The 27,804-nt window shown below is 46.0% G+C and overlaps 1 protein-coding gene across 1 annotated transcript; it reads right to left on the reverse strand.

The window, feature by feature from the left end:
- Window positions 1-20,508: 20,508 nt before the first annotated feature.
- Window positions 20,509-22,635, reverse strand: LOC103627265 (uncharacterized). The gene is made up of 3 exons (XM_008647553.4): window positions 22,016-22,635; window positions 21,520-21,918; window positions 20,509-21,193 (listed from the first exon to the last, which is right to left on the reverse strand). The coding sequence occupies exons 1-3, from the start codon at window positions 22,130-22,132 to the stop codon at window positions 21,098-21,100; spliced, it is 612 nt and encodes a 203-aa protein (XP_008645775.1). The 5' UTR covers window positions 22,133-22,635; the 3' UTR covers window positions 20,509-21,097.
- Between the last annotated feature and the right edge of the window lie 5,169 nt (window positions 22,636-27,804).

Consider the following 27,804-nt stretch of genomic DNA (forward strand, 5'->3'; position numbering starts at 1 on the left):
TCGAAGCCATGGTGGACCCAGCACAGGTCCTACACCCCACCTCTCAAAGCCCGGCGCCATGATGTGTGCCTCGTCAAGGTTGAGCCAGTGGAGCACATCTCGCGCGCGAGCGTACCAGACGGCGATGCCACCATGGCGGTCCCCCGCGGCGAGGCGAAGCGAGCGGTCTTCGTCGTCATCGTCTCGTCGAGGGATGGCATGCTGGGGGGCACCGTCCTTGGAGATGAGAGGCCGTGAGCTAGAGCAGGCCACCATCCTTGAAGAAGCGCACGCGCTCGACCTTGTCGCGCTTGACGGTGGTCAAGAACTTGATGTAGCTCTTATGCGCGCCCTCGGGGAGGTGAGAGGCGGACACAGACGACTTCAGGGCTATGAGGAGGGAGCTGGAGAAGGGGTTAGCGGTCGACGCGAGCTCCTTGGTCTGGAGCTTGGGCGCTGGCATGGGGGGCAGGGGCCGACGCGTCGGCCGCGAGCTCAGGCGAATGGGATGGGGAGGGGACGACGGGGTAGGGGCGACTGATGATGCACGAAAATGGAGCAAAGATAGGGACAAACATTGCGTGACCCAGAGGTGTGCGCAGGGTGGGCATGCGATGAGGACGCGGGCATCACGACGGGGGCATCGCGAGCAGGGCCGGAGAGGATGGGGTCGGGGATTGGGGCAGGGCAAGACAGATGTGGAGTCGGGGCATGGAGGGCGGCAGCAATGAGTGCGATGCCCACCACGGTCGTGCCCCCCACCCCCCCCCCCCCCCCATGATGACGATGGTGTTCCAACGGCGTGGTGGACGATGAGGAGGCCCACGACCACGCGCTCGACGCAGCCCCACGCCCACATCGAGCGCAGATCTACAATCTTGGGCGGGGGTACAGGACCCGAGGGGAGGGGGCTCGACAGCGATCTCGTCTTGAAGAGGATGGCTACGGACGGTCTCGTCAGGGGGGTTCTCGGCGACGATCTCGGATGTGGGCCAGGACTGGAAATCACGTGAGTGGGGCGGGCGGGCGGGCGGGCAGGGTTGGGAGGGGGGCAGTCTACGGTACTCTCTTAATAGTTAGTAGAGATTGACACTGGTTGACTTCTTTCTGCATCTACTTCTCCATTGTGGTCTCGTAGACACTTACAAGCATCTGGTGGGTATGTGTGTTCCTGCTAGTCCTCTAGTTCAAGAACTGATAACTCCCACCAGCATTTCGATCTGTCGCTCCACCTCAATAATCTACCACCCCACCGACGGTGTCCACCACCATCATCATGGCAAATCTCCCAAATCTTTGGATCCAAGAAGAGATAAAAGAACCAAAATCAAGAACTCTAAAATACCCTACATGCTTCAAAACTCAGGAAGAAGTTTACTAGTGATAAGGCATCTGTCGAAGGAGATCAACGCTGGAGAGAAGTTCAGCATTCGTGAAGACGTACGTCCCAGTCGCCAGCGCATCGTGTCGCCGCCGGCACTGCTTGAGGGCGTGCGGCGTGCCACCCCTTTCTCCGATGTTGCAACGTGTGCGCTCTTGGGAAACTCTCCCACATCACTAGAAGCTAGTCTTATAGCGTGTTTGGTTTAACAAATGAGGTAGTCTATTATCTTCTCAGTCATCACTATTTTATTTCTCATAGGCTAATAATTAATAATAATATGATACACCACCTAATCTAAAATGAATTTATTCTTCAAATCAAATATTTATTATGCCCGGCAGGAAGGGATGTACCCGGTCAAAAACCTCATGTGGCCTAGCCTAATGCAACTTACATCCTTAGGCCTGAATTCAAACCCATGTTCTATCCTTAGGCCTGAATTCAAACCCATGTTCTATCCAGGTTAGGTGCATCCGCAATATAGAAATAGTAGAAACTGATACGAATTAAAGTCAAATGAATATGTTGCAAGTCAGTAATGATAAGTGAAAGCCAAACCTAGAGATGAGTTGAGCTGATGGGTGTACCACTAGTAGAAAAGAGCTCATAGCCTGCGGCACCCATAAATTATCACTGGCGGTTTCAGTTATCGCGCGCCAGTAAAAAAACGAGGTGGGCCCGTCTTGGGAATCGCCAGTGGAAACCTATTTCCACTGGCGGTTATCTTAAAACAACCGCCAGTGGAAATAGGATGTTTCCACTGGCGGTTGTGTTAAGATAACCGCCAGTGGAAATCAATTTTCACTGGCGGTTCGTGTGTGTACCTAATTAATTAGCTGATTTCACAATGTCTATTACACATGCATGATTTCTTGTGCATTTTATTGCATGAATAGGAGGTCTTGTCTGAATTTCGTGCGATGCTCGAAAAAGCTGCGGCACAATACCAAGACGCACCGGAACCGATCCAAGGCGCACCGGAACCGACCCAAGGCGCACCGGAATCGACCGAGACAACCACCGAGAGGTCAAGGAAAAGGAAGCAGAGCGATCGGAACAGAGGTGACAGGGGGCTAAACAAGTTTCCTGACAAGACATATAAAATCACAAACGTGAGCCCGAATGGTCAGCCCCTAGCTCCAGAAGAGGCACTGCCTAAGTTTCGGAATGCACTTGGGTTCTTAGTTAGAGATAATCTTGACATCACAATCCAACAGCGGAGAGATGTATCAGATGATGTCAAGAATCAAATGTGGAATAAGCTAGTAACGAGGTTTGTTTTGCCTGGGGGTTCAGAAGAACTCGTGAAAAAATACACGATGAAGCAGTTTGCAATAAATTTCCGAAACTGGAGGTCTGAGATGAATACAAAGTTTGCAAAGAAAGGCCTAGACCCGACGAAAAAATATAAAATCTCAGCAGGTCAGTGGGCAGTATTTCTAGAGCAGAGGAGCAGCCCTGATTTCATATCACTAAGTGAGGCAAATTCAGAACTGTCTAAGAAGAACAAATACCGCCACCACCTTGGCACAGGTGGTTACAAGCGTCAGGTTCCTAAATGGAGACAAGAAGACGCCGAGAAGAAGGCTGCAGGGTTGCCGACGCTGTCTGAGCAACTCGGTGAAAGGACTGTAGGATTACGGGGAGGCTACACTAGCGCAAAACAAAATTTTCAACCCCATAATACCAAGAACTACTGCGGTTATAGGTCATGGAATTACCACTAGACGCGCAGAGCAGCGGAAGACGTCTCGATGTAGACGAACGCGTCGAGCAGTGCCGTGCAGTCGCCGGCGTCCTTCACGTCCTCGCACGGTTCGTCCAAGTGCTCCAGATGCAGCACCTCCGAGGTATCCACACGTACAGGGAGGAAGCGCCGCGTACCGAACTGCTAGGTTCGCGACGGCGGCTTGGCGAGGGCGAGAGGTGGGCGGCGGCTGTTAGTTCGCTGGTGGCGAATTCGGTTATCCTTAACCGCGCCCCCGCCTCTCATTATATAGGCGTTATGGTGGGCTTCTGACGCCGAGGCCCATCATTAACCCTAAAGCCCAGTCTAATTTCGGATCTAATCCGAATTAGGCTTCCTTCCCCTTAAGTGTGTGACCCTATAGGTTCACGTACAAATAGACATAGCCCGAGTACTCTTACTTGGCCCAATAATTGACAGCGGCCTCTAGCAAGACATGTCAACTCCTATGTGTACGTAAAGATCATATCAGACGAACCATTGCGACATTACGTACATGCTGTTCCCTTTGTCTCACGATATTTGGTCTGGCTCTAAGCTGACCTCTCTTTCTCGATACTGTGAATTGGAATCCTTTCAATGGTTAACTCTTAACCATAGCACGGCCATGCATTTCTTGATCCAATCACTCGAGGGGCCCAGAGATATCTCTCTCACAAAGAGAGGGACAAATTCCATCTTGACTGACCATGCCTCACAGCATGCTTCCTGACAAACCCAAAACTACCTTTATAACTACCCAGTTACGGGATAGCGTTTGATAGTCCCTAAGTAAGTCAATTCACATCTTGAGAACATGCGACAATCTCAGGTCTAAGGATACAGTATTCATGTTGCAAGAAGAGAACTATATTACAATATCTCACGTTGGGTCGGTCCAGCCTCATGTCATACATGCGCCCACATTATTAGTTTAACATCTCCATGTTCATGACTTGTGAAATGTAGTCATCAACTAATACATGTGCTAGTCATCGACTCTGGCTAGGGACATCATTTAGAATAACCATATAAGTAAAGAATCTCACAAACAATTCACATAATTGCTAATCAATACAAGGTGCCTTCCATGGATATTCAATTAAGCAATATATATATCATGGATACAAAGAAATATGCTCATCTCTATGATTATCTCTAGGGCATATTTCTAACAAGGACAGCTAATTGGATCCGTGCTAGAAAACCAAGGGAAACTGAGTCTGGTGTATCTTTTGATGATCCCAATGTCGAAGAAGCGGCAAAAAACATATATGCAATTGCAGCTAAGCAGAGCGAAGGAACATTTAAGCCGCAAAGGGAGAAAGACATTCTAACGGCTGGTCTCGGTAACCCTGAGCATCCTGGTCGTGTACGAGGAATATCATCTAAGGAAGGATGGAAGGAAGGATTCGGACCACAATGGGAAGGTCTGTACAAGAAACGTGATCGATACAAGGAAGAGATGGCAAATTATTTTAAGGAGGAGGCCAAGAAAGAGTTCAAAGACCTGATGTCTGAAATGCTATCGAATCCTCCTCCAGAATTGATGCAGCAATTGGCGATGGCGAGTGTGATGTCTGTTCAACAAATGACCACTCCACAGATGCAAATAATTCCAGCAGCTCAAACGCCGGCTGCCACCGAGGGTACGACCATCCCAAGCTCTGTCGCGTCAACGGGAAATAAGGTCCGCTATCTAGTTGATGACATCACAAGGCCTGTGGCATGCACACTAGTTATAAGATATGGTATTAACAATCAGCGTACAAGGAAAGTAGCCACAGGCCTTGCGATCCCAGGACGCAAGTTCCATGGAAACGACATTCCAGAAGAATATTGCAGGGTTGAAGTGACGACAGTCGTCCAAGGATACGAGGACGACATGCTAGACATCCCTGGGCCCGAAGGTATCGAGACACTTGGACAAGCTATCAAGAATTTTATCCTTTGGCCTCGAAGGGATGTCGAATTGCTTGATTGGTCGAATTCGTCGCAGGCCCAACCGTCTCCGCCTTCTCAAATTGTTGTTCCTATTGTACATCCATCATCACCTCCTCAAACTTCACATGCTGCTCCTCATCCTCTTTCTGACCCTCCTTCTCCTCATCCTCATGGTGGCCCACCGTCTCCGCCACATACATCGCCCTTCAGGGATCCACCTTCTCCACAGCCATCTCCACGACCATCTAAAGTTTCTATACCAAAAGTAGTGTCCCCGTATGATAAGAAAAAGAAGAGTAAATCCACTGCTGGCACTGTTCGTTTTTTGAAAGGGATTGGACGGAGCCTCACGTCAGACAATGTTGATTTGGCTGATCTCGAGGAGTCCGCAAAAAAGGCTGAGGCAATGGTTGCAAAGATAAAGAAGCCAACTAAGGCAGATTATAAAAACGTGCCTAAAAAATATGTGCCGGGCAGACCACTACTCACTTTTGAGAAACTAAGGAAGGTCCCGGCTAATATTAAAAGGTTGCATGATTGGTACATGCGGGCATCTTCAGTTGGCATCGACACCATCAGTGTTAATATACCAGCCCATGCTTTTATTGGTTCAAATCAAAAAGGCGTTGTTACATTCGAGGACATGTGGTTAATGATGAACCTTCAGAGACTCGACGTGCAACTTGTAACCATATTTGCATTGTAAGTGTCACTCATACTCCATATATATGTGTTATTATTAGTGAGTTGTATAAATTTTCAATATCTGACATGCACGTGTGCGTTGTAGAATGCAACATGATCAGCAGGAGATCCTTTATGGTACCAATCCCAATGCTAGTGCCAGTAAAAGGGTTGGGTATCTCAACCCAATAAAGATATGCGAGGATAACCACACTTTTAGAATCGGAAAAGGCAATGAAGCATTACAGGGGCTAACAGACGAAGAAATTGAGGTGCGTATCCAGGATCTGAAGAAGGATTTTGAAGCAAGATACGCCACCTATATAGGACACGCAATGCTTCAATTTCAAGACAGGGAATCCATAGTGGCCCCGTACAACTTTAAGTAAGTGTGATTTTGCATAAATAAAATTAATAATTTCAATACACATGTATCACAAGTTTGATTCGTACAGGGACCACTGGATATGCTTCTTCATTTATCCTAAGGTTGGAAAGGTGCTGGTGCTCGACTCCTTGCACACCGAGCCTTCGGCCTATTCAAAATTCCTCAGCATCTTAGAGCTGTAAGCCTTTTCTATGCATGCATACTTATATCGATGAGAATTGTAGAATAACATGGTGATTCTATTTGAGATCACAGGGCATTTAGGTTTTATAAGCTTCAAGGTGGAAAGTACGACACGTCCAAAAAAGTCGTGCCACTAGACATCCATTATAACTGGCCGGTAAGTATGTGAATTTATGAATACATATCATACATGTACGTACATAGGACAATGTTGCAACTAAATAACCAATCTCCCGTTATGTAGTGCCACAAGCAACCACCCGGATCGGTCCTATGTGGGTTCTACGTGTGCGAGTTCATGAGAATGAACGGACGATACATCACGAACCCTGGCAAGGTATTATTAGTAATAGTCACGTATGTATTTATGTCATTAAAGATGCAAATGTATTATTATTGAGTATAAATAGATGATGTTTATAAACTTCCTTTACAACAATTTCAACAAGGAAGCCCGGAGAACTTGACTGAAGGTGCATTGTACGGCATAGTTGAGGACCTGTGCACATTCATATTGAAAGAGGTCATTCCCGCAGAAGGGAAATATCACGATGCTTCCGGAACATTAGCTTTGCCAAAGTTTAGAATACTAACAAAAATTAGTAGACTATCTCTTAGCCGAGATAGTTATTAGAGCTTAAGTGAAAACTTTGATGTATATAATGTGTGATGCATACATGGTTGTAAACAAGACTTTGATGTATATAAATGTATGATAGAATTTAATTCTATGTTGCTTTTAATATCAATATATATATATATATATGTTTTGTGTGTGTAAATATATATAAATTTCAGTACTGATTGAAAATTTAAAAAAAAGGCGGGAAAACTTTCCACTGGCGGCTAAATAAAACAAACCGCCAGTGGAAATGCTATTTTCACTGGCGGTTTTTTTTATAAAACCGCCAGAGAAAATAGCATTTTCACTGGCGGTTCTAGAATAACCGCCAGTGGAAATGACGATTTCCACTAGCCCCTAGCACTGGCGGCACTGAAAAGCGTCAGTAAAGACGTCTCTAGAACCGTCACTATAGAGGCTGTGTGTATTAGTGTACTCCGCATTGCATTGCAGTCGCTTTGTCCTGAGCACGCGGACGTGCATGAAAGCAGCAACTTCTCTTTACTCTCTGCTTTGCGTGGTGTTAATCAGAAAGGGAGACAGAAGAACAAAAGAGCATGGCTTAAATGAAAGGAAGACGGCGAGCTTTGTTCACAGGAAAAAGGGAGCAGCTTTATCTCTACGCCATCGACCTAGGCCAGATACGTAGGGATAATTACTAACCAATTTTTTAGTAGGGGTAAGAATATTAATATTATAAAATAGATGTGTATAGGATTTGGTGCTAATCTTTAGTTATATTGTTAAACATATTGTGATAAACAAGAAGAAAAAAATTATAGTTTTTTTGCATTATTTTCTCCCGGTGAAAAAACATCTAAATCGGAATCTGTATCCGAATTCAAATTTTATATCTCGTATTTGAGAAGATATATAACTTTCTATGAATCTTAACAAGTTCAATGCTAAAAAACAAAAATACGGATTTATATAGCAGATTTTATATCCTATTTATTCGTAATAGAAGAAAGAAGACAAAAAACGTTAACATCCGAATGAATATCCAAATCTATCCCTAAATTTTAGTCATAACTTCTAACTTATCCAAACGGGAGAATTAATAGCTAGAGAGGAGGACTCTCATATTAGGAACAAATATTTTAATGAAGAAGATAACCTTCAACAACTTTTAATATCCTTTCCATCAGAAATACAGATTTTAATGGGAAAGATACCCTTAAACAGTTTTTTCATTTGATTATCTAGTCATCGTCTCTATAGATTGAAAACAAGAATGACTATATATATTGCACACAAGATATAAAAAATGTTAGTAGTCATCGTCTATTCTAGAGATGGAAAACAACAATGACTCTATATTGTACACAAGATATAAAAACTATTATAGAACAAAAAGTTATAGAAAACGATTTTTATGTAGTTGGTTCTCCAGATAATATTTTAGAGAGCGAGATTTGGAGATACTCTTGAAGATGCAACTAATTTTGAGTCATCCACTAGTTGATATCTCGATATGATCCAGCTAATTTTGGGTAAATGGACCAACCGACGATGACAAGACTAAATTACCCCACTGATTGCATCAAAACAACATATCACAATAGTAGCCTTTCTAATTTTCGTTGGTTAAAGGCCCACAAAAGTTAGGTTTTGCCAAATTTCCATTGGCAATATCTAATTTTCATCAACATTTCTCTATTGCAATTAAACAAAAAATAGCTAATTTTCGTCGACATTGGTCCAATTTTTGTCAGTCAACCATAGCTAATAGAAATTAGTGTTACCAACATTAAAAGTGTTGCAATTTAACTCTTTATATTCATCCATAATACACGTGTGTGTGCACGTATATATTAGTTAGGTGCACGTGTGTTGTTACTACTTCTATATATCATATAGTGTCGGTGTTTCGAACTAGCACATGCGAGTAATTTTGTGTCTGCGTGTTTTAGGTATGGATGGTGTGCTCAGCGGGCACTAAGATTATACTGCTTCGAACCTGCTCTAGTCTTCGGTTGCATGCGCTACCAGCACCTGATTGCTTATAGTAGGGCTTACAAGCAGGTGAGAGAGGGAGGAATCTCAAGTCTCTCTGTGTTGTTCGTGCTTACTTAGTTGTTGTCTCTCTTTCGTTCTCATTGCGGATTCTCTCTCGGGTCACTCTAGGTTTACCTCTTGTGAGGCCAACCCCCCCCCCCCCCCATATACATCAAGGAGGGAGGCGTATACAGATGGCTTCTCCTGGAAGGGTGTTTGTCTTAGGATAAAATAAAGGATTCACCTGTAGTAAACCTTGTCGTGTGTCAGTATCTTCCCCGCATGGGTCTTTTGTTGTATCTCTGAGATTGTCGGTGGATGACACGATTCGTGCTGGCGACGAAAGCCCGGGCGCCATCATTACTATTTTTGTTTGTTTATCCCCTACGTCGACCTTCTGCCTTCATAGCTTGTCGCTGGTTTTCTCTATTGCCATCATGCAGGGTCTTAGGACGTCAGGAGACTCAGACCTAGGATCCATAGGCCATGAGTGGGACTGTAAGAAAGTTAAAAAAAAAGAAAATAGAAATAGAAAAGAAAAGGAAAAGATTAAACCTATCAGTTCATTGGGCCAAATCTGCACACCTTGGTCCATTTTCGCCGTCGCTCAGCCCAAACCCGTTGTATCTATGCCATGCGGGACCCATGCGCCAGCTCCTCCTGCGCTCGCTCCTCACACGCCCACTGATTTGCGGGCCCGGGATGTCGGCACCTCTGCGACTCAGCGTGCGCGTGCTGTGGCTTTCGCTGACATGCGGGCCCCGGTCGCAGCTTTCCCCCACCTTCCTATCCGCGCGCTACCGTCTTCCACCTCCGCGCAACAGAACGCCCGATACTCCCGCGCCCACGGACTCCCCTCGACCGGCTACAAATGCGGGCCGAACCCCCCTATACCTCCTCTTCCCTAGCCATCCGCGGGTCGCGATCAACCAGGGGCGCGAGTTAAACTAGTGGCGCCGCCATTTCCGTAGTGAGAACAGGGAGAGAGAGAAAGAACCGAGCTGTGCCATCGCCGGTGGGCTCGTCGTGGTCGCTGCCCCAGTGTCGTGCCGTGAAGCTCCACCCGTGCGTGGAGAATTATTGTGGCCTCGTCACGATTGAACCGGCGCCCGGGGCTCAGGATTTCTTCACCGGAGACTGTGAACCCACTGTCCTCCATGGCCAGCCTCCCTGCAGACTCCTTCTCTGGTGAGTCCTCATCCCCCATGTTCGCTACTGTCTCATCTACGCGTAGCTCGGTTTAATCGACGTTTTGGGCACTGTGGTGGTCGGTCGCCTTTGCGCCGATGGTGTGGTTCCGCCGCCGTGGAACTCGCCCACGCTACCGCTCGGGATTCCTCAAGTGGGTCTGGGAGCTTCGATTAGAGGCGTGGATGGCACACGGTGCTCCGCTTGATGGGATTGCCGATCGGGGAACCCACGATTTTACGCCGGAGTTGGTGCTCCGCCGTGGGTTCCGCTCGCACCATGGGCGGGCTCCTCTGCAACCGATTGCAGGTGATCAACCTATCCATGTTATTCGTAGCATTCTTCTCTGCATGTCGCTCCTTTGAATCGGGGAGTCGGGTTTGTGTCGTGACACATGCTCTACCATGGTGTCCGTCGTGCTGGGATCCCTGGCCGCCATGTTCAATCCGTGGTGTCCAGGGAAGAAGAAAGGATTGGGGGAAAACCGTGTGTGCCGTGGGATGTGGGGTGTACGGCGGCGATCAGATCCCTGGCATACCCGCTGGGAGGATTGATCTGAGCCATTGATTGTGAATCCAACGGATAGAGTTAGATCTGGATCCATTAAAATCTGACCGTTGGGTTCGGATCCGATGGACAATAGGTCGTAGCGGTTCGTTACGAAGTTGATCTAATCTGGGCCGCGCATGTTAGATCTGACGGTCTGGATTCCCGGATACCCCTTCGTTGGCTTATTTGTTAAAGAGCCCCTGCGTTTACCAGAAATCAACCCGCCATCCAGAGAACACTGTGCTCTGTGTCTTAGAAAATTTACACCGAGAACCCTGCGCTTCCTGGTAATTGAGGCCCGATTCAGAACTATTTTAAATCAATTAAATGAATTAGAAATGGGATTTTTAATATGAAAATAAACACTAGAACTTGTATAAATCATAGAAAATCCATTTTTAGTCCAAATTGAACCATTCCAATTTCTAAAATTTTGTAATAATATTCTCTATCATTTAGTATCACTGTTTTGACGTAAACTCAATTATAAAATTAATTTATCATTTAATCCTATTTCAAGTACATTAAATCTTAGGAAATCCATAACTTGAATTCTATAACTCCAAATTTAATGATTCCAGTTCCTATGATTTCATTTTAATGTGTAGATTTTTACTATATATTTTATTTACATGTTTGGTGTGATGTTGATTTTGGCTATACTATGTATGTATTGTGTTGATGCGAATAGACGAGCACACCACTGTGAGATCTGAGGTTCAACAAGTAGAGATAGCTGAGCAGGAGCTCATTGAAGGCAAGTTGTGCCCTTGATCACTTACTTTTTCCCAGCCATGTTCTTATTAATTATAATGATCTGCATAGGATAATTTTGATGGGACCCAATAGGTTACCCTAGTTTTGGCTATCTTTATACCTTGTTCACCACTGAAATATTTCTTTGGGTAGTACCTGCTATTGCTTTATGTGGATTTGGGTATGAAGATACTTTATTCATGATTACTCTTTTATTCTCTTTTATTATTACTGTTCATGTTAAGATCATTATGTTAATGGGAACATGGAGCGACCACCCGGGAAAACAGTGCTACCACAAGGGTATAATGGGACGCCCTTGGCTGATTAACTAGGAAAGCTAGTGGAGGTCTTCCTTACCCGAAAGGGGCAAGGGCAGTAGGGGAGTGGTCAGTGTAGGGAGGTCCTTGGGTTGATTTTGCTGCGATGGCGGTCAGGCAAGAACCCTGCATTGGAGCTTCCTATAAACTGTAGCGGGATTTCTGAAGCTAGTGGAACTTTGTAAAGGCCTCGTAGTGTTACCCTGCCTCGCCTCCTCGGTAGAGGTGTATGGGATTGGCCATCTCTTGGCAGATGGGTAACATGACTTGTGGGTAAAGATGCGCAACCTCTGCAGAGTGTAAAACTAGTATACTAGCCGTGCTCACGGTCATGAGCGGCTCGGACCCTCACATGATTAAATATGGAACTTAAATTTAATTTGACATTTGCATCGCATTTGGGATTATTTTACTATTACTTTCTTTATTATTATTAAGGTTTGGTATTTACTTACACTTAGTAATTGCTAATAAAATTTTGACCAACTTATAAAAGCAATGCTCAGCTTCAGCCTTTATTTCATTGATCAGCCTTACACTACATGAACTCCCACCTTTGGTGACTTCATGCCACATTATTCCCCACAACTTGTTGAGCGATGAACGTATGTGAGCTCACTCTTGCTGTCTCACACCCCCCCACAGGAGAAGAACAGGTGGTCGAAGAGGAGCCGCCTAACTCTGAGGCATTCGACTTGATCTAGGTGGCGTCTCCCAGTCAACTTTCTGGCGCCAAGGATAGATTTTAGATCCTGCGATATTTATCTCTTATATTGTAAGACTTCCGCTATGTAATAAAGTACTCTGATTATATTGTGACATTTATCTCTATACACTCTGTTATTATATATGTTGTCTTCTTTGGCGCATGTATGAGATGCACCCGGCTTTGTTCCTTAAAACCGGGTGTGACAGAAGTGGTATCAGAGGAAATGTTGACTGTAGGACAAAACCTAGATAGAAATGGACAAAACCCTTACCTACTTACCTTATTCCGATTCATTCTATACTTACCTTACTCTGATTCTTTCTATACTTATCTTGGTCCTGTTTCACCTTCTACTGTTCTACTCTGATCATTCTTACCTTTTCTAATCTGGGACAAGATGGATTTCACACCTTGGAATCCTACATTTATGACCTTCTTAGGATATAGGAGGCCTAAGACAAAATCAAAACTATTTTCTCTATTTTAAAATGTTGGTTGATTGTTCTGATGATCAATGCTTGATTTGCTTCTTTGATTGATTGAAATAGTATAGACGGACATCTTAGCATGTTCCACCATAAGGTAATGAATTAGCTATGGTAGGTAAAACATTAATCTGCTTAGCTAATATATCCCCCAAAGTAACATGCCTCGTAATTACATGCCTTGTCTACAATTCTTTCTTTCTTACCCTGTATTTCTAACCCAGATGAACTACCCCTATAGTGTTAGAAGAGAGCACTATAGACATGATCCTTGGTATGTCATGGTTAAGAAAGGCAAAGGTAGTTTATACACTGTGCTAAGGAACCATAGAACTCACCAGTTCCAAAGGAGAAAGATTTGAAGTTGGAATTGCAGTAACTACCGCCACCAGACTAGCGGCATTCTAAGTAGATGGGAAGTTTGTTGGTGTCAACATCCGTGTGGTTAGAGATTTTCCGGATGTCTTCCCAGAGGAGTTACCAGGGATGCCACCAGATACGGAAGTTGAGTTTGTCATAGATCTCTTACCTGGAACTGCTCCTATTTCTAAACGGCCATACAGGATGTCTGTAGGAGAATTAAAGGAACTTAAGAAGCAGTTAACTGAGTTACAAGAGGCTGGGTACATTCGTCCGAGTTCCTCACCTTGGAGAGCACCGGTTTTGTTTGTACAGAAGAAAGATGGATTGCAAGGGATGTGCGTGGATTAAAGATCCCTTAATGGTGTCACTAAGAAGAACAAGTATCCATTACCCCGCATTGAAGATTTATTTGATCAGATGAGAGGTGCAAGGGTATTCTCGAAGATTGATCTCCGATCGGGTTATCACCAAGTGAAGATTAGGCCATCAGATATTTCCAAGACGGATTCCTCGACCCGATATGGATTATATGAGTTCACTGTTATGTCGTTTGGATTAACTAATGCACCAACTTATTTTATGAATTTGATGAATAAGGTGTTCATGGAGTATTTGGATAGGTTCGTCGTAGTAGTTATCGACGATATTCTTATCTATTCTAAGAGTGAAAGTGATCATGAGGAACACCTGAGATTGGTGCTACAGAAGCTACGTGATAATCAGCTCTACGCCAAGTATAGCAAATGCGAGTTTTGGATTGACAAGGTGCCATTCCTTGGATATATTATTTCTAATGGAGGAATAGCAGTGGATCCTACTAAAGTGAAGGAGATAATGGAGTGGAGAGTGCCCACTACAGTTACTGAGGTCTGGAGTTTCTTGGGACTAGCAGGATATTATCGGAGATTTATTGAAGGATTTTCTAAGATTGCTAAGTCTATGACCTCACTTCTGCAGAAGGGAAGAGAGTTTAAGTGGGACGAGAAGTGCCAAGACAGCTTTGATCAATTAAAGAAGAGATTGATGTCACCACTAGTGTTGGTTATGCCAGATCTACAAAAGGGATTTGATATTTATTGTGATGCATGTTGCGAAGGCTTGGGATGTGTGCTCATGCAAGAAGGACATGTGATCGCCTATGCATCTCGTCAGTTGTGGAAACATGAATTGAACTACCCTACTCATGACTTGGAACTGGCAGCAGTTGTGCATGCACTCAAGATTTGGAGACACTACATTATGGGAACCAAGTGCCAAGTATATACGGATCATAAGAGTTTGAAGTATATATTCACTCAGAAGGATCTCAACCTTAGGCAACGCCGTTGGTTGGAGCTCATTAAAGATTATGAGTTGGAGATTCACTATCACCCGGGCAAGGCAAATTTGATTGCAGATGCCTTAAGTCGAAAGGAGTGTGTTCATTCAGCTGTTGTTGCCCAGCTACCCAACGAGATTGTTGAGGATTTCAGGAGACTTAACCTGGGGATAGTTGCTCATACTGAAGGAGTTATTATTGATGTGGAACCTATTTTGGAGCAAGAAATCCGCAAAGGACAAGTTGGCGATGCTAAAATACAAGAGATTAGGCATCTGAGTACTGAAGGTCGAGGTCCGGAATTCATGGAAGATGAGCAAGGCACCATATGGTTCAAGGATCGGATATGTATTCCTGAGATTGATAGCCTTCGTGAGACTATACTGAAGGAAGCCCATGACTCGGATTATTTTATTCATACTGGGAGTACGAAAATGTATCAGGATTCGAAGTAGAAAGTTCTGGTGGTATGGATTGAAGAGAGATGTGGCTACACATGTGGCTATGTGCGAGGTGTATCAAAGAGTTAAGGCCGAACACCAAGGACAAGCTGGACTATTACACCCATTAAAGATACCCGAATGGAAGTGGGAAAAGATTGGTATGGACTTCATGACTGGATTGCCTCGCACCCAAAAAGGTTATGATTCTATATGGGTGATTGTGGATAGATTGACCAAAGTAGCTCACTTCATTCATGTTAAGACTACTTGTAAGTGATCTCAATTGGCTGAGTTATATAAGGCTTGGATTGTGTCTCTATATGGTGTACCGAAGAAGATCATTTTGGATAGAGGATCACAGTTTACCTCAAGATTTTGGAAAAGTTTTAATGAGAATAGGGATACAAAGTGGAATTTTAGTTCGGCCTACCATCCACAGACTGATGGGCAGACTGAGAGGACTAACCAAGTACTGGAAGATATGTTAAGAGCTTGTGCCCTTCAGCATGGTAGTAGTTGGGACAAGAGTCTATCTTATGCTGAGCTTTCATATAATAATAGTTACCAGGCCAGTCTGGAGATGTCACCGTTCGAGACTCTGTATGACAGGAAATGCAGGACTCCTCTATTTTGGACCAGATTAGAGGAAGACAGTTCTTTGGACCTGAACTTATTCAAGAGGTAGAATTCGAGAGAATTTGAGGGTAGCTCAAACCAGGCAAAAGAGCTATGCAGATAGTAGAAGGATACCACTGGAGTTTGAGGAAGGTGATCAAGTGTACCTCAAGGTATCACCACTTTGTGGAATGAGGAGATTCAAGATTAAGGGCAAATTGTTCTCTCGCTATATTGGACTATTCTGAGTTTTTAGGCAAGTTGGAGAGATGGCCTATTAACTCGAGCTACCTGATAATCTATCTGATGTGCATAATGTATTTCATGTGTCTCAACTTAAGAAGTGTCTCCGTGTCCCTGAGGAACAATTACCAATGGAGGACCTTAGTGTTCAAGAGGATCTAACATATACTGAGTACCCCATCAAGATTTTGGATACTTTGACTCGAGTCACGAGGAATAAGGTTATAAAGATGTGCAAAGTGCAATGGAGCCACCACGGAGAAGATGAAGCAACTTGGGAAAGAGAAGAAGAGCTTCGCATAGATTTTCCTCATCCTTTCCCTAGTCCTTCCTAAATCTCGAGGACGAGATTCTTGTTAAGGGGGTAGGATTTGTAATACCCAATTTGTAAGAGAATACTGAAGGAGAAATTATTTCTTTTATCTTTATGTGTGTTGTCTCCATTCACCATCCCATGTGAACACATCATTTAAACAAATAAATAAATAACAAAAGACACCAAAAAATAATACATGCATCATGCTGGAATCTTATTTTATGTGCATTTGGTGACAACATAAAATAATTTGAAAAGAAATATATTAATTCCCAAATGGGGATTTAAATCCTAAAGGAAATTCTAGGATTGAGAAAAAGAGAAGAAAACATTATACAAATGGGATAAAATAAAAATATAAATGAATTAAAAATTTAGTTCATATTATTAAAGGCAGTTAACCTAGGTATGAACCTCACAACAAGTATGAATTCAAAATTGAAAGTTAAAAAAAAGAAAATAGAAATAGAAAAGAAAAGGAAAAGATTAAACCTATCAGTTCATTGGGCCAAATCTGCACACCTTGGCCCATTTTCGCCGTCGCTCAGCCCAAACCCGCTGTATCTATGCCATGCGGGACCCATGCGCCAGCTCCTCCTGCGCTCGCTCCTCACACGCCCACTGATTTGCGGGCCCGGGATGTCGGCACCTCTGCGACTCAGCGTGCGCGTGCTGTGGCTTTCGCTGACATGCGGGCCCCGGTCGCAGCTTTCCCCCACCTTCCTATCCGCGCGCTACCGTCTTCCACCTCCGCGCAACAGAACGCCCGATACTCCCGCGCCCACGGACTCCCCTCGACCGGCTACAAATGCGGGCCGAACCCCCCTATACCTCCTCTTCCCTAGCCATCCGCGGGTCGCGATCAACCAGGGGCGCGAGTTAAACTAGTGGCGCCGCCATTTCCGTAGTGAGAACAGGGAGAGAGAGAAAGAACCGAGCTGTGCCATCGCCGGTGGGCTCGTCGTGGTCGCTGCCCCAGTGTCGTGCCGTGAAGCTCCACCCGTGCGTGGAGAATTATTGTGGCCTCGTCACGATTGAACCGGCGCCCGGGGCTCAGGATTTCTTCACCGGAGACTGTGAACCCACTGTCCTCCATGGCCAGCCTCCCTGCAGACTCCTTCTCTGGTGAGTCCTCATCCCCCATGTTCGCTACTGTCTCATCTACGCGTAGCTCGGTTTAATCGACGTTTTGGGCACTGTGGTGGTCGGTCGCCTTTGCGCCGATGGTGTGGTTCCGCCGCCGTGGAACTCGCCCACGCTACCGCTCGGGATTCCTCAAGTGGGTCTGGGAGCTTCGATTAGAGGCGTGGATGGCACACGGTGCTCCGCTTGATGGGATTGCCGATCGGGGAACCCACGATTTTACGCCGGAGTTGGTGCTCCGCCGTGGGTTCCGCTCGCACCATGGGCGGGCTCCTCTGCAACCGATTGCAGGTGATCAACCTATCCATGTTATTCGTGGCATTCTTCTCTGCATGTCGCTCCTTTGAATCGGGGAGTCGGGTTTGTGTCGTGACACATGCTCTACCATGGTGTCCGTCGTGCTGGGATCCCTGGCCGCCATGTTCAATCCGTGGTGTCCAGGGAAGAAGAAAGGATTGGGGGAAAACCGTGTGTGCCGTGGGATGTGGGGTGTACGGCGGCGATCAGATCCCTGGCATACCCGCTGGGAGGATTGATCTGAGCCATTGATTGTGAATCCAACGGATAGAGTTAGATCTGGATCCATTAAAATCTGACCGTTGGGTTCGGATCCGATGGACAATAGGTCGTAGCGGTTCGTTACGAAGTTGATCTAATCTGGGCCGCGCATGTTAGATCTGACGGTCTGGATTCCCGGATACCCCTTCGTTGGCTTATTTGTTAAAGAGCCCCTGCGTTTACCAGAAATCAACCCGCCATCCAGAGAACACTGTGCTCTGTGTCTTAGAAAATTTACACCGAGAACCCTGCGCTTCCTGGTAATTGAGGCCCGATTCAGAACTATTTTAAATCAATTAAATGAATTAGAAATGGGATTTTTAATATGAAAATAAACACTAGAACTTGTATAAATCATAGAAAATCCATTTTTAGTCCAAATTGAACCATTCCAATTTCTAAAATTTTGTAATAATATTCTCTATCATTTAGTATCACTGTTTTGACGTAAACTCAATTATAAAATTAATTTATCATTTAATCCTATTTCAAGTACATTAAATCTTAGGAAATCCATAACTTGAATTCTATAACTCCAAATTTAATGATTCCAGTTCCTATGATTTCATTTTAATGTGTAGATTTTTACTATATATTTTATTTACATGTTTGGTGTGATGTTGATTTTGGCTATACTATGTATGTATTGTGTTGATGCGAATAGACGAGCACGCCACTGTGAGATCTGAGGTTCAACAAGTAGAGATAGCTGAGCAGGAGCTCATTGAAGGCAAGTTGTGCCCTTGATCACTTACTTTTTCCCAGCCATGTTCTTATTAATTATAATGATCTGCATAGGATAATTTTGATGGGACCCAATAGGTTACCCTAGTTTTGGCTATCTTTATACCTTGTTCACCACTGAAATATTTCTTTGGGTAGTACCTGCTATTGCTTTATGTGGATTTGGGTATGAAGATACTTTATTCATGATTACTCTTTTATTCTCTTTTATTATTACTGTTCATGTTAAGATCATTATGTTAATGGGAACATGGAGCGACCACCCGGGAAAACAGTGCTACCACAAGGGTATAATGGAACGCCCTTGGCTGATTAACTAGGAAAGCTAGTGGAGGTCTTCCTTACCCGAAAGGGGCAAGGGCAGTAGGGGAGTGGTCAGTGTAGGGAGGTCCTTGGGTTGATTTTGCTGCGATGGCGGTCAGGCAAGAACCCTGCATTGGAGCTTCCTATAAACTGTAGCGGGATTTCTGAAGCTAGTGGAACTTTGTAAAGGCCTCGTAGTGTTACCCTGCCTCGCCTCCTCGGTAGAGGTGTATGGGATTGGCCATCTCTTGGCAGATGGGTAACATGACTTGTGGGTAAAGATGCGCAACCTCTGCAGAGTGTAAAACTAGTATACTAGCCGTGCTCACGGTCATGAGCGGCTCGGACCCTCACATGATTAAATATGGAACTTAAATTTAATTTGACATTTGCATCGCATTTGGGATTATTTTACTATTACTTTCTTTATTATTATTAAGGTTTGGTATTTACTTACACTTAGTAATTGCTAATAAAATTTTGACCAACTTATAAAAGCAATGCTCAGCTTCAGCCTTTATTTCATTGATCAGCCTTACACTACATGAACTCCCACCTTTGGTGACTTTATGCCACATTATTCCCCACAACTTGTTGAGCGATGAACGTATGTGAGCTCACTCTTGCTGTCTCACACCCCCCCACAGGAGAAGAACAGGTGGTCGAAGAGGAGCCGCCTAACTCTGAGGCATTCGACTTGATCTAGGTGGCGTCTCCCAGTCAACTTTCTGGCGCCAAGGATAGATTTTAGATCCTGCGATATTTATCTCTTATATTGTAAGACTTCCGCTATGTAATAAAGTACTCTGATTATATTGTGACATTTATCTCTATACACTCTGTTATTATATATGTTGTCTTCTTTGGCGCATGTATGAGATGCACCCGGCTTTGTTCCTTAAAACCGGGTGTGACAGGGACTTAGGCCTAGGGCTCGTATACCATGAGTGGGAGGAAGACCAATTCTATCTGTGTTGTACCCTGTCAACCGGTGTAGTTAATGAGGCATACGCGAAGCTAATAGTGTGATCAGTCAGACGGATTCACCCGATCCACTTGAGTGGGTTCTGACCGATTCGTCTGACCCCTTCCGCCCTCCTTCGTCTCGCCCGACCCCTGTCTCGACGCGGGAGGTCACCTAGTGGCGTGGTGGATTAACTTGTGACAGACGGACTCGTTTCTATCCTTCCATTGACTCGTGGCCCCCGGGGGCCAGGGGATCTGAACCCCGACATTATATAGACCTTGTTTAAATGAGAAAGTTATTCAAACATATTTCAAACCTTTACAATAATACTAGTCGATAGTCGCCTAGACGGGTGAATAGAAGAAACTAGAAATTTAACACTTAAAACAAATCTTGATCCCAATTAATTTGTTAGAGCAAGATATATGTTCATGAGAGTAGGGAGATGAGTTCTTATTGCAATTTTTTGCTCTTATCAATGTGTGGAATAAAATTTAGAGCAACACAACACAAGTGATTTGAATGAAGATTAATGCTAGAGAACATAGGGAGGAACGAAGAAAACAAATTGCAAACAATCAAACACAAAGACACGACGATATGTTTATCGAAATTCGGTTTCCAAATAAAACATATGTTTTTGTTGAGGTGTTCTAAAGGATCGGGTTTATTTCAACCCTTTCAAGTGATTCCAAAGATCAAACGCGAGTCCTTTCTCTTTTCTCAACTCAATGGAAAGACTGAAGTCTCTATAAAGCGCTCCACAAGCTTGGGGTTGGGTGTTCTTGCTAGCCTTTAAAACCCACAGTGGGTGGCTTGCACCAAAGTCAAAGATCACAAGAGAACACTTCAACTCAGATCACTCAAGTGCACTATAGCTCAATATCTCACAAAGCAATGGCTAAGAATAACTCTCTACTCGATTTTGTGGTACTTGGCATGCTTTGATCACTTGGGGATATCCGCATATCCAGGAAACATCCATCAAACTAAACTATAACGGGTAAAACCCATTTTGATTTTGGATTATCCAAATCCACTTCCAGGTCTAGGGTCTGGGGCCTGGGGGCGCCGCCCGGCACAGAAAGAAACAAAGCAGAGAAAGGAGCAAGCTTTTATCCTCTCCAGCTACTGCTACTTTTAAACCGCGTGCATCTAGACTAGAGAGCTTAATAAACCCCAAAAGACACCATCATCACCATGAGCCCCAGCAGCAGCGGCACTACTACACAGTCGGCTTCAGCCGAAGTGGCGGCTCCGACCACCTGAAAACCACAAAATTATCATCAAGAAACATGTTAGACAGAGAGTGGCAGAGTTAAAACGGAACGTGCACAAGAACTGGCACATGAGGTGATTGTTTTTTTGTTTCCCTTCTTATTCTTTCTTCTCCAATGCTACAACTTTGAAAAGTTGCTGTTGTGAAAAAAAGAAGTTGCTAAAATGGAGAAGGGAAAAAGTAATAAAGGCAGCATATAATGCATGTAAAACAGTGATGCATGCATGATGATGATGGAACCATGCAAATGCAACGGGCCGCGGCGTGAGACCGCACTGCGCTACGTACGGTACAGGGTACACAGCTACCGACCTGGCGCTTTTCTCCGGGCGCGGGCAAGGGCAGGACGGTGGCCGTGTCCGTGACGCCGCGCGGGACCGGCACGGCGGGGCTGCTCTTGATGAAGGCCGTGCCGCCGCCGCTCCCGGAGTCGGGCGCCGGCGCCCCGGCGGCGGGGCCAGCCGCAGTGGGCGCGGGAGCCTCGTGCGCGGCCGCGGCCGGCGGGTGCGCGGCGCGCCGGACCTCCCCCCTGCCCCGGCGCCACCGCTCCGTCGGCAGCTTGGGCCGCATGTCGTCGCCGCCGCCGCCGTGGACCGGCGGCGGCGCGGCGAGCGGGGACAGCTGGCCGGACAGTTCCGGCGACGGGTCCGCCGGCACGATGACGGCCAGCGGGACCTTCTTGTCCTCGTAGCCGCCGCCGACGCCGCGCAGCTGGAACGCATCGTTGGCGGTGGCGCGCTGGACAGGTTAGTGCACTGTAGTGGAGCGTAGCTGCAAGTGAAGTGAAGTGCAGTGCATGGCTACGTACCTTGAAGGCATGCGACGTGTGCAGGAGCTGGAAGCAGAGCAGCAGCGCGAGGAAGGTGCATGCGCTGGAGCACCGCGCGCGCGCGGCGGTGCAGAGCGGCGGCGTCGCAGCACCCATGCCGTTTCTTCTTCCCTCCTCAGTCGGCTCGGCTGCAATTGCGAGTGGTGAAGCTAGTGGAGCGGTAGTAGCCAAGCCTTTGAGAGCGTTGTTGAAGAAGGAAGAGGAACACGATGGCGTGGGGAGCAGCCAAGCCGAGCAGTGCAGTGCAATGGACACTGGGTGCGGGTGCAGGCGCAGGTGCAGGTGCAGACTGCAGAGGGAGGGTGGAGGGCAGGGCAGCTAAAAAGCCAAAGCCTAAAGCCCAACGGGGCACCACCAGCACCCTCCACGCCAGAGCACAAGAGGTCAAGAGCTAGGTGAGCACAAAGCAAAGCCTGCACAACAACAACAACAAAGCCGCGCAGGAGCTAGCAGGCTTTGTTCGCCACTTTTCGGCCACCATGATGATGGTGGAAAGGGTTATGTTAATCCACGCTGATCTTCGTGCTGATTTGCGTCTAACCTCCACGGACAGAGAGAGAAGGCAGCGGGACCGCGTGCGCAGTGGCAGTGCAGTGCAGTGCAGCCTGGGGTTTCCGGTCATCGGCCACGGCTTCGGAGCGGAGGCCTTCAAATTTTAACTCGGTGCTTGGGATCCGGCAGGGATTCCGATGGGAGGCGCGTGGGTATCGAGGGCGAGGAAGAGGACGCCTTTTTGGGCCCGATAATTGTGACATGAATGGCTGGCACGGGCGCGCACGCACTTGCTTTGGTTCCCACTTCCCACTCACGCATCCGCCGAAGGAATCTCGGCGTCCCCAGCAAATAGCCAGACCAGACCCGGTCGGCCCCGTGGAGCGCCGATGCAATGCAACCCTCTTCAGAGCTCTGCGCCAGCGTTCTCGAGTCTCGCTTCATTTGTTTGTCTTGCTTAGTCCTGCAAGTTGGGCCGGGCTGAGCCGACCCGGCACGGGCCCGTCGTGCTTCGAGCTTAAATACTTCGTGCCGTGCTAGCACGAATTTCTTTCGTGCCGGATCAAAACGTGCTCACATCCTAAAACGTAGGCCCAGCACGACCCTAAAGCACGACGGGCTTGCATCGGGCCGTGCTAGCCCAGATCCGGCCCGCAACTTGCAGGACTAGCGCCAGGTATGTGCAGCGAATGGAGCTGGGAACCGCCGGCGGCGAGCACGCGCTCGCGTGACGAAGACGACCCAAATTTAGGCGCCAGAGGACACGCAGACTTGCTGCTTCTCCGTAGAACACCTTCGAGGGCAACTAGAGGACACGCAGACTTGCTGCTTCGCCGTGGCTCTCCTCCACCTCGTCTCCTCCGGACTTGCTGCTGCTGCTCCTCCACCTCGCCGTGGCTTGCTGCTGCTGCTTCTTCCCTGCAGAACGCCTTCGAGGGCACGAAGGAGCAGACGGCGGCCACCCAGACTTGCTGCTGCTGCTTCCAAAAATGAGCGAGCGGCGGCGCGTGAGGTTGTGACCGTGTGAGGCGTCCAAAAAACAACCCTAACCTTAAATCGTGCCGGACTGGCCCGAGCACGGCCCACTATGGCGTGCCGGGCTACTTGGGCCGTCGGGCTGAAAACAGGAGCACGGCCCAGCCCGCGTAACGTGCCGTGCTGGCCCGAGTATTTTTTGGTCGTGCTGGGCCGGGCTTCGTGCCATTAATTTCGTGTCGGACTCGTGCTGGCCCAGCAGGCACGACCCAAACTTACAGGACTAGTCTTGCTGCCCCCACGAACACGAAACACCCAGCTTTCCTGCTCTAGCGTGGCAGCGCCATGAAACTTGGTTTACCCGCGGTATGAAATGCTCGTGGCTCGTTCGGTTTGGCTTGAATCATTTTATTTGAAATTTTTCACGAGATGAGCTAATATCCTAGTTCGGTTCTTTAACGAGCCAACTCGCAAATTAAACGAGCTATCACATTTTAGCAAAACAAAATTATATGCATATTATTTACTTAACAATTTATGAACATGTTATATGTATGTGTGTTATATATGGCCCATGAGTTAAACTAATGATTGATGAATTGTGTCTGTGTGTTAAATTTGTTTATGCAAATATAAGTGTGGGTTAAACTGTTGAACATGTGTGTGAATAGTGAATTGATGAGTGATGAATTATATTAATTTGGTGTTACATTGATGTGGTTTGTGAAACTATAAGTATAATTACTAGTTTCCATTGTTAAATTAGTTTGAAATCAACTATAAATTGATTATTATACTTATACTAGGTCAGTGCCCGTGCGTTGCAACGGAATCATATAATACCACGATAACTTATGAATAAATGTGTATTATACTGTGATGAGATGGAGGATGGCGTTCTCAAGCTGTTCGGGATGATGGCGAAGCGAAACTCGGGCCACGGTCGAGCACCGAGCCCGCGATGCGAGGTCGCCCGTCTACGAGGCACGCGAGGTGGAGGGGGCAGTCTCGTGGAGGGGGCAATCTCTGGGATATGGTAGTGGAGTGGCGGCGCGCGGTCGAGAAGGTGTACGTGGGAGCCAGTGGAGGGATGACGCAACGGGCGGTAGAGAAACGTCATATGTCTCTCCCTGCTCCCGTGGTCATTAAGTGTATTTACATGATAATAAAGAATAGCATATGCTTTGTTTCCTATGACTGCTTATGCAACCTGAACATTTAGAAAGTGATGGTATCACTTGCAATGGAAGCACACATGATTTTTTCCACTAAATTTCTTGTTGCAGTAACCAGAAGTATTACATTATGCCTTACAGATGTGCTCTCTCGACCCAGCATGGTGTCGGCGGAGCGGTGTGGATGTTCTATAACCACCAATGAGGTAGATCCTACCATCTGCTGCCCATAAATGATGTGATATGGTGTCAGCCGAGCCCCCAAGGAACATGCCCAGGTAGTAGCCGTGGGTGGTGTGGGTGGGCAGCTCGTGCAACGACAGACTGTGCCTCCTACCGATGAACTCGCTCACCTTGCTGTCGCTGTCGCAGGTGAGGTTCGAGAGGACCCCGTCCACGCCGGGTCGCTCCTACAGCCGCATTTGGTGGTGACCTTGTCCTGTTAACAATTTTATGGATACAGTTGTTCCTATTCCAAGTATGTCTACTACTTGTTTTGAGGACCATCAGATAAAAACATGTTACCATAATTGTTGCCACCTAGATAAGAAGGCTAGAACCAGCTAAACTAATAACCTTTGACCAGTCCTCCCAGATTTTTCAAGAACTCAAATCGTGAAGCTCATGGAGCTGAACCATTGTAAACAACCTTTGGATCGAGAACCAACTATTGAATTCAGTATTTAGGTCACAATTCAAACAGAACGGATGGGGGTGGGATTCCTCAAGTATTTTTGACATCCTTTAGGCGCCCTGTAATGATTTAAAGATAAAAGCTTTTATCCTTCCTAGGTACACAATTTTTGTAATTATTAAACAGTAATAGTAAGATCTGACCATAAACAGATCTTTAGTTTTCTTTGCTTCGATAAGATGCATAACATCTAGAAACACAACTCATCTGAAGATTAATCAAGTTTTTTCCCTCAAAGAAACCAAGTTCCAGAACACACAGAAATGAAGTAGCTTTTTTACATAGTCAGTTACAGGGGGTAGGGGCGGACCCAACTCAAAATCTGAATCGGACCAGGGGTAGGCCCAACTTAAAATCTGAATGAGAGCCTAATTACAAGCCCGCCTAATAACTAATTGACCTTTGCAAATACATTAAAATAAGATTAAAAAGTTTAATGAAACGAGTGGGGCCTGGGCCCCTACTCGATATAATGGTAAGCAACAGGGCAATCCATATTCTATATTTAGTTTAGGGCTCTGCCTCTGGTGGGAGAAGCTGGGCTTCATCAGCCCACCAAATCCACCTCTTCCTCAAGACGACACAATGATCGCCTCTTAAAGCAGCAAATGAAATAGCTTAATCAAAATATAAGCTGCTCATCATGAATTCACACTAAACGTGAAAATCAAAATACTGGCTCCAGTTAGATCGTCCTCTCGATGATAATGTGCTTTGGCTCAATAAATGGAAAGTAGCATATAATTAAGCACCGGACCAATCAGTGAAGTTTGTACGTTTATAAATGGTCCAAATGAACCTGCATAATAATAAATTAGCATATAGAACAACTGCAACAGTAGGCACATCGGCAAACAGTAGGCACATCAACAAACCTGTACTGATGCAGACCCTCATCCACAGAGAAAGTATCTGAAAAATAAAAAAAAGTATAAATGCATATAAAAATGGTTTCAGGGCATAAATGCATATTAAATGATATTCTAGAAGAACACATATTGAACAAACAACTTCCAGTATTGCCCGCTACATTGAAAAAAAAATTGTTGAACTGCAGCACATGAGAAAATGCACAACAAAGTTTACAGAACACACATTAAAAACATTTCAATTTGTAGTGATACGACATTTACAGAAAACAGAATAAATTTCCATTTACAATGTCATAAGCAATTTATGAATATATATGAATAACGAGGAATAAAACCAAATTGCTACCACGAAAGCTTTTGTGGGCTTAACTATTCTTTAGACTGGTGAGCATGTCAACATCGGTATAAATATTAATAGGTCACACATGTATCTCGTGCCCAGGATTTAAATAAAGAAAAATTATGTGTGCTAGCATTACTCATCTATGATATGCGAGCTCAAAATAACTGTTCTCTACCAGAGTTCCTAGTTCAGAGAATGACCGGTGTAAATGTCAGTCTGTCACAAATCAATCAAGATGGAGACCCCATCAGAAAACTGGAATAAATGACATGCGCTAGACTTTTGTGCTTTAGAATAACTATCAAAGGAACAATTCAAGCCATTGTGGCGTTTATTTTTAGAATATTCCAGAGATCACCTACCCATCAAACTAAATTCTGAGGTGGTTCCTGTCGAGGTAAGCGGACATCACCCTTCCCATGTTATTGTTATGAGAAAATGTAATTCTGAGGTGGTTCCTCTTAGGATCAGGATGAAGATCAGCTCAAAACAATGGTTTGGAGTTGCGTTGATCTCATATGTTACTCTTCGGTATCACTATTATATAGTACAGTACTAACATTTGCACAAGATTGGTCTATTTGAATCCTCAGAACACCTGTGTATTACACTTCAAATAGAGCAGTGTGTGACGAAAATGACAATAAACCTGTGGGGCTGGCGACCGAGGCCGAGGCCACCACGCCGGAGGTACGCCTGGCCCGGCACACGCCCGCGGGGGACTCCACGACGAAGCTGGCGAACGACGCGACGAGATCATCGAACGCCTCCTTGAGTAGCTCGACCTTCTCAGGTGGGAGGTCAACGGTCGACTCTGCGCCAACCAGGAGGCCCTCCACCTGCGGCGGCAGATCCAGCACGACGACGCGGAGGCACACAGAAAGCTCCGGCGAGATGGCGCTCAACCTGGCAACGTTCCTCGGCGTGGACACGAAGGTGACGGCGTCGCTATGAACCCTTGCAGCTCTCTCAGATACACGCCCTCCACCGGCTCCAACCCACGTTTAGCTCTGCCCCCACCATCGCCTTGGCTCTTCTTGCTCGTGTCCAACTCATCCACCGACTGCAGCACACAACTCGATCGGATCTGGCGGGGCGGTGGTGTCGTGGTGGATTGGATGCGTCGTGGCTTTCATGGTGGGGGAATCATATGAGGGCTGGCGCAGGTGGGAGGTTGCGAGCGAGGCGGATGGACCAGGCGAAGCGCGAGAGACGGC

This window comes from Zea mays, chromosome 5 (assembly GCF_902167145.1).
Source record: "Zea mays cultivar B73 chromosome 5, Zm-B73-REFERENCE-NAM-5.0, whole genome shotgun sequence".
Lineage (NCBI taxonomy): Eukaryota > Viridiplantae > Streptophyta > Magnoliopsida > Poales > Poaceae > Zea > Zea mays.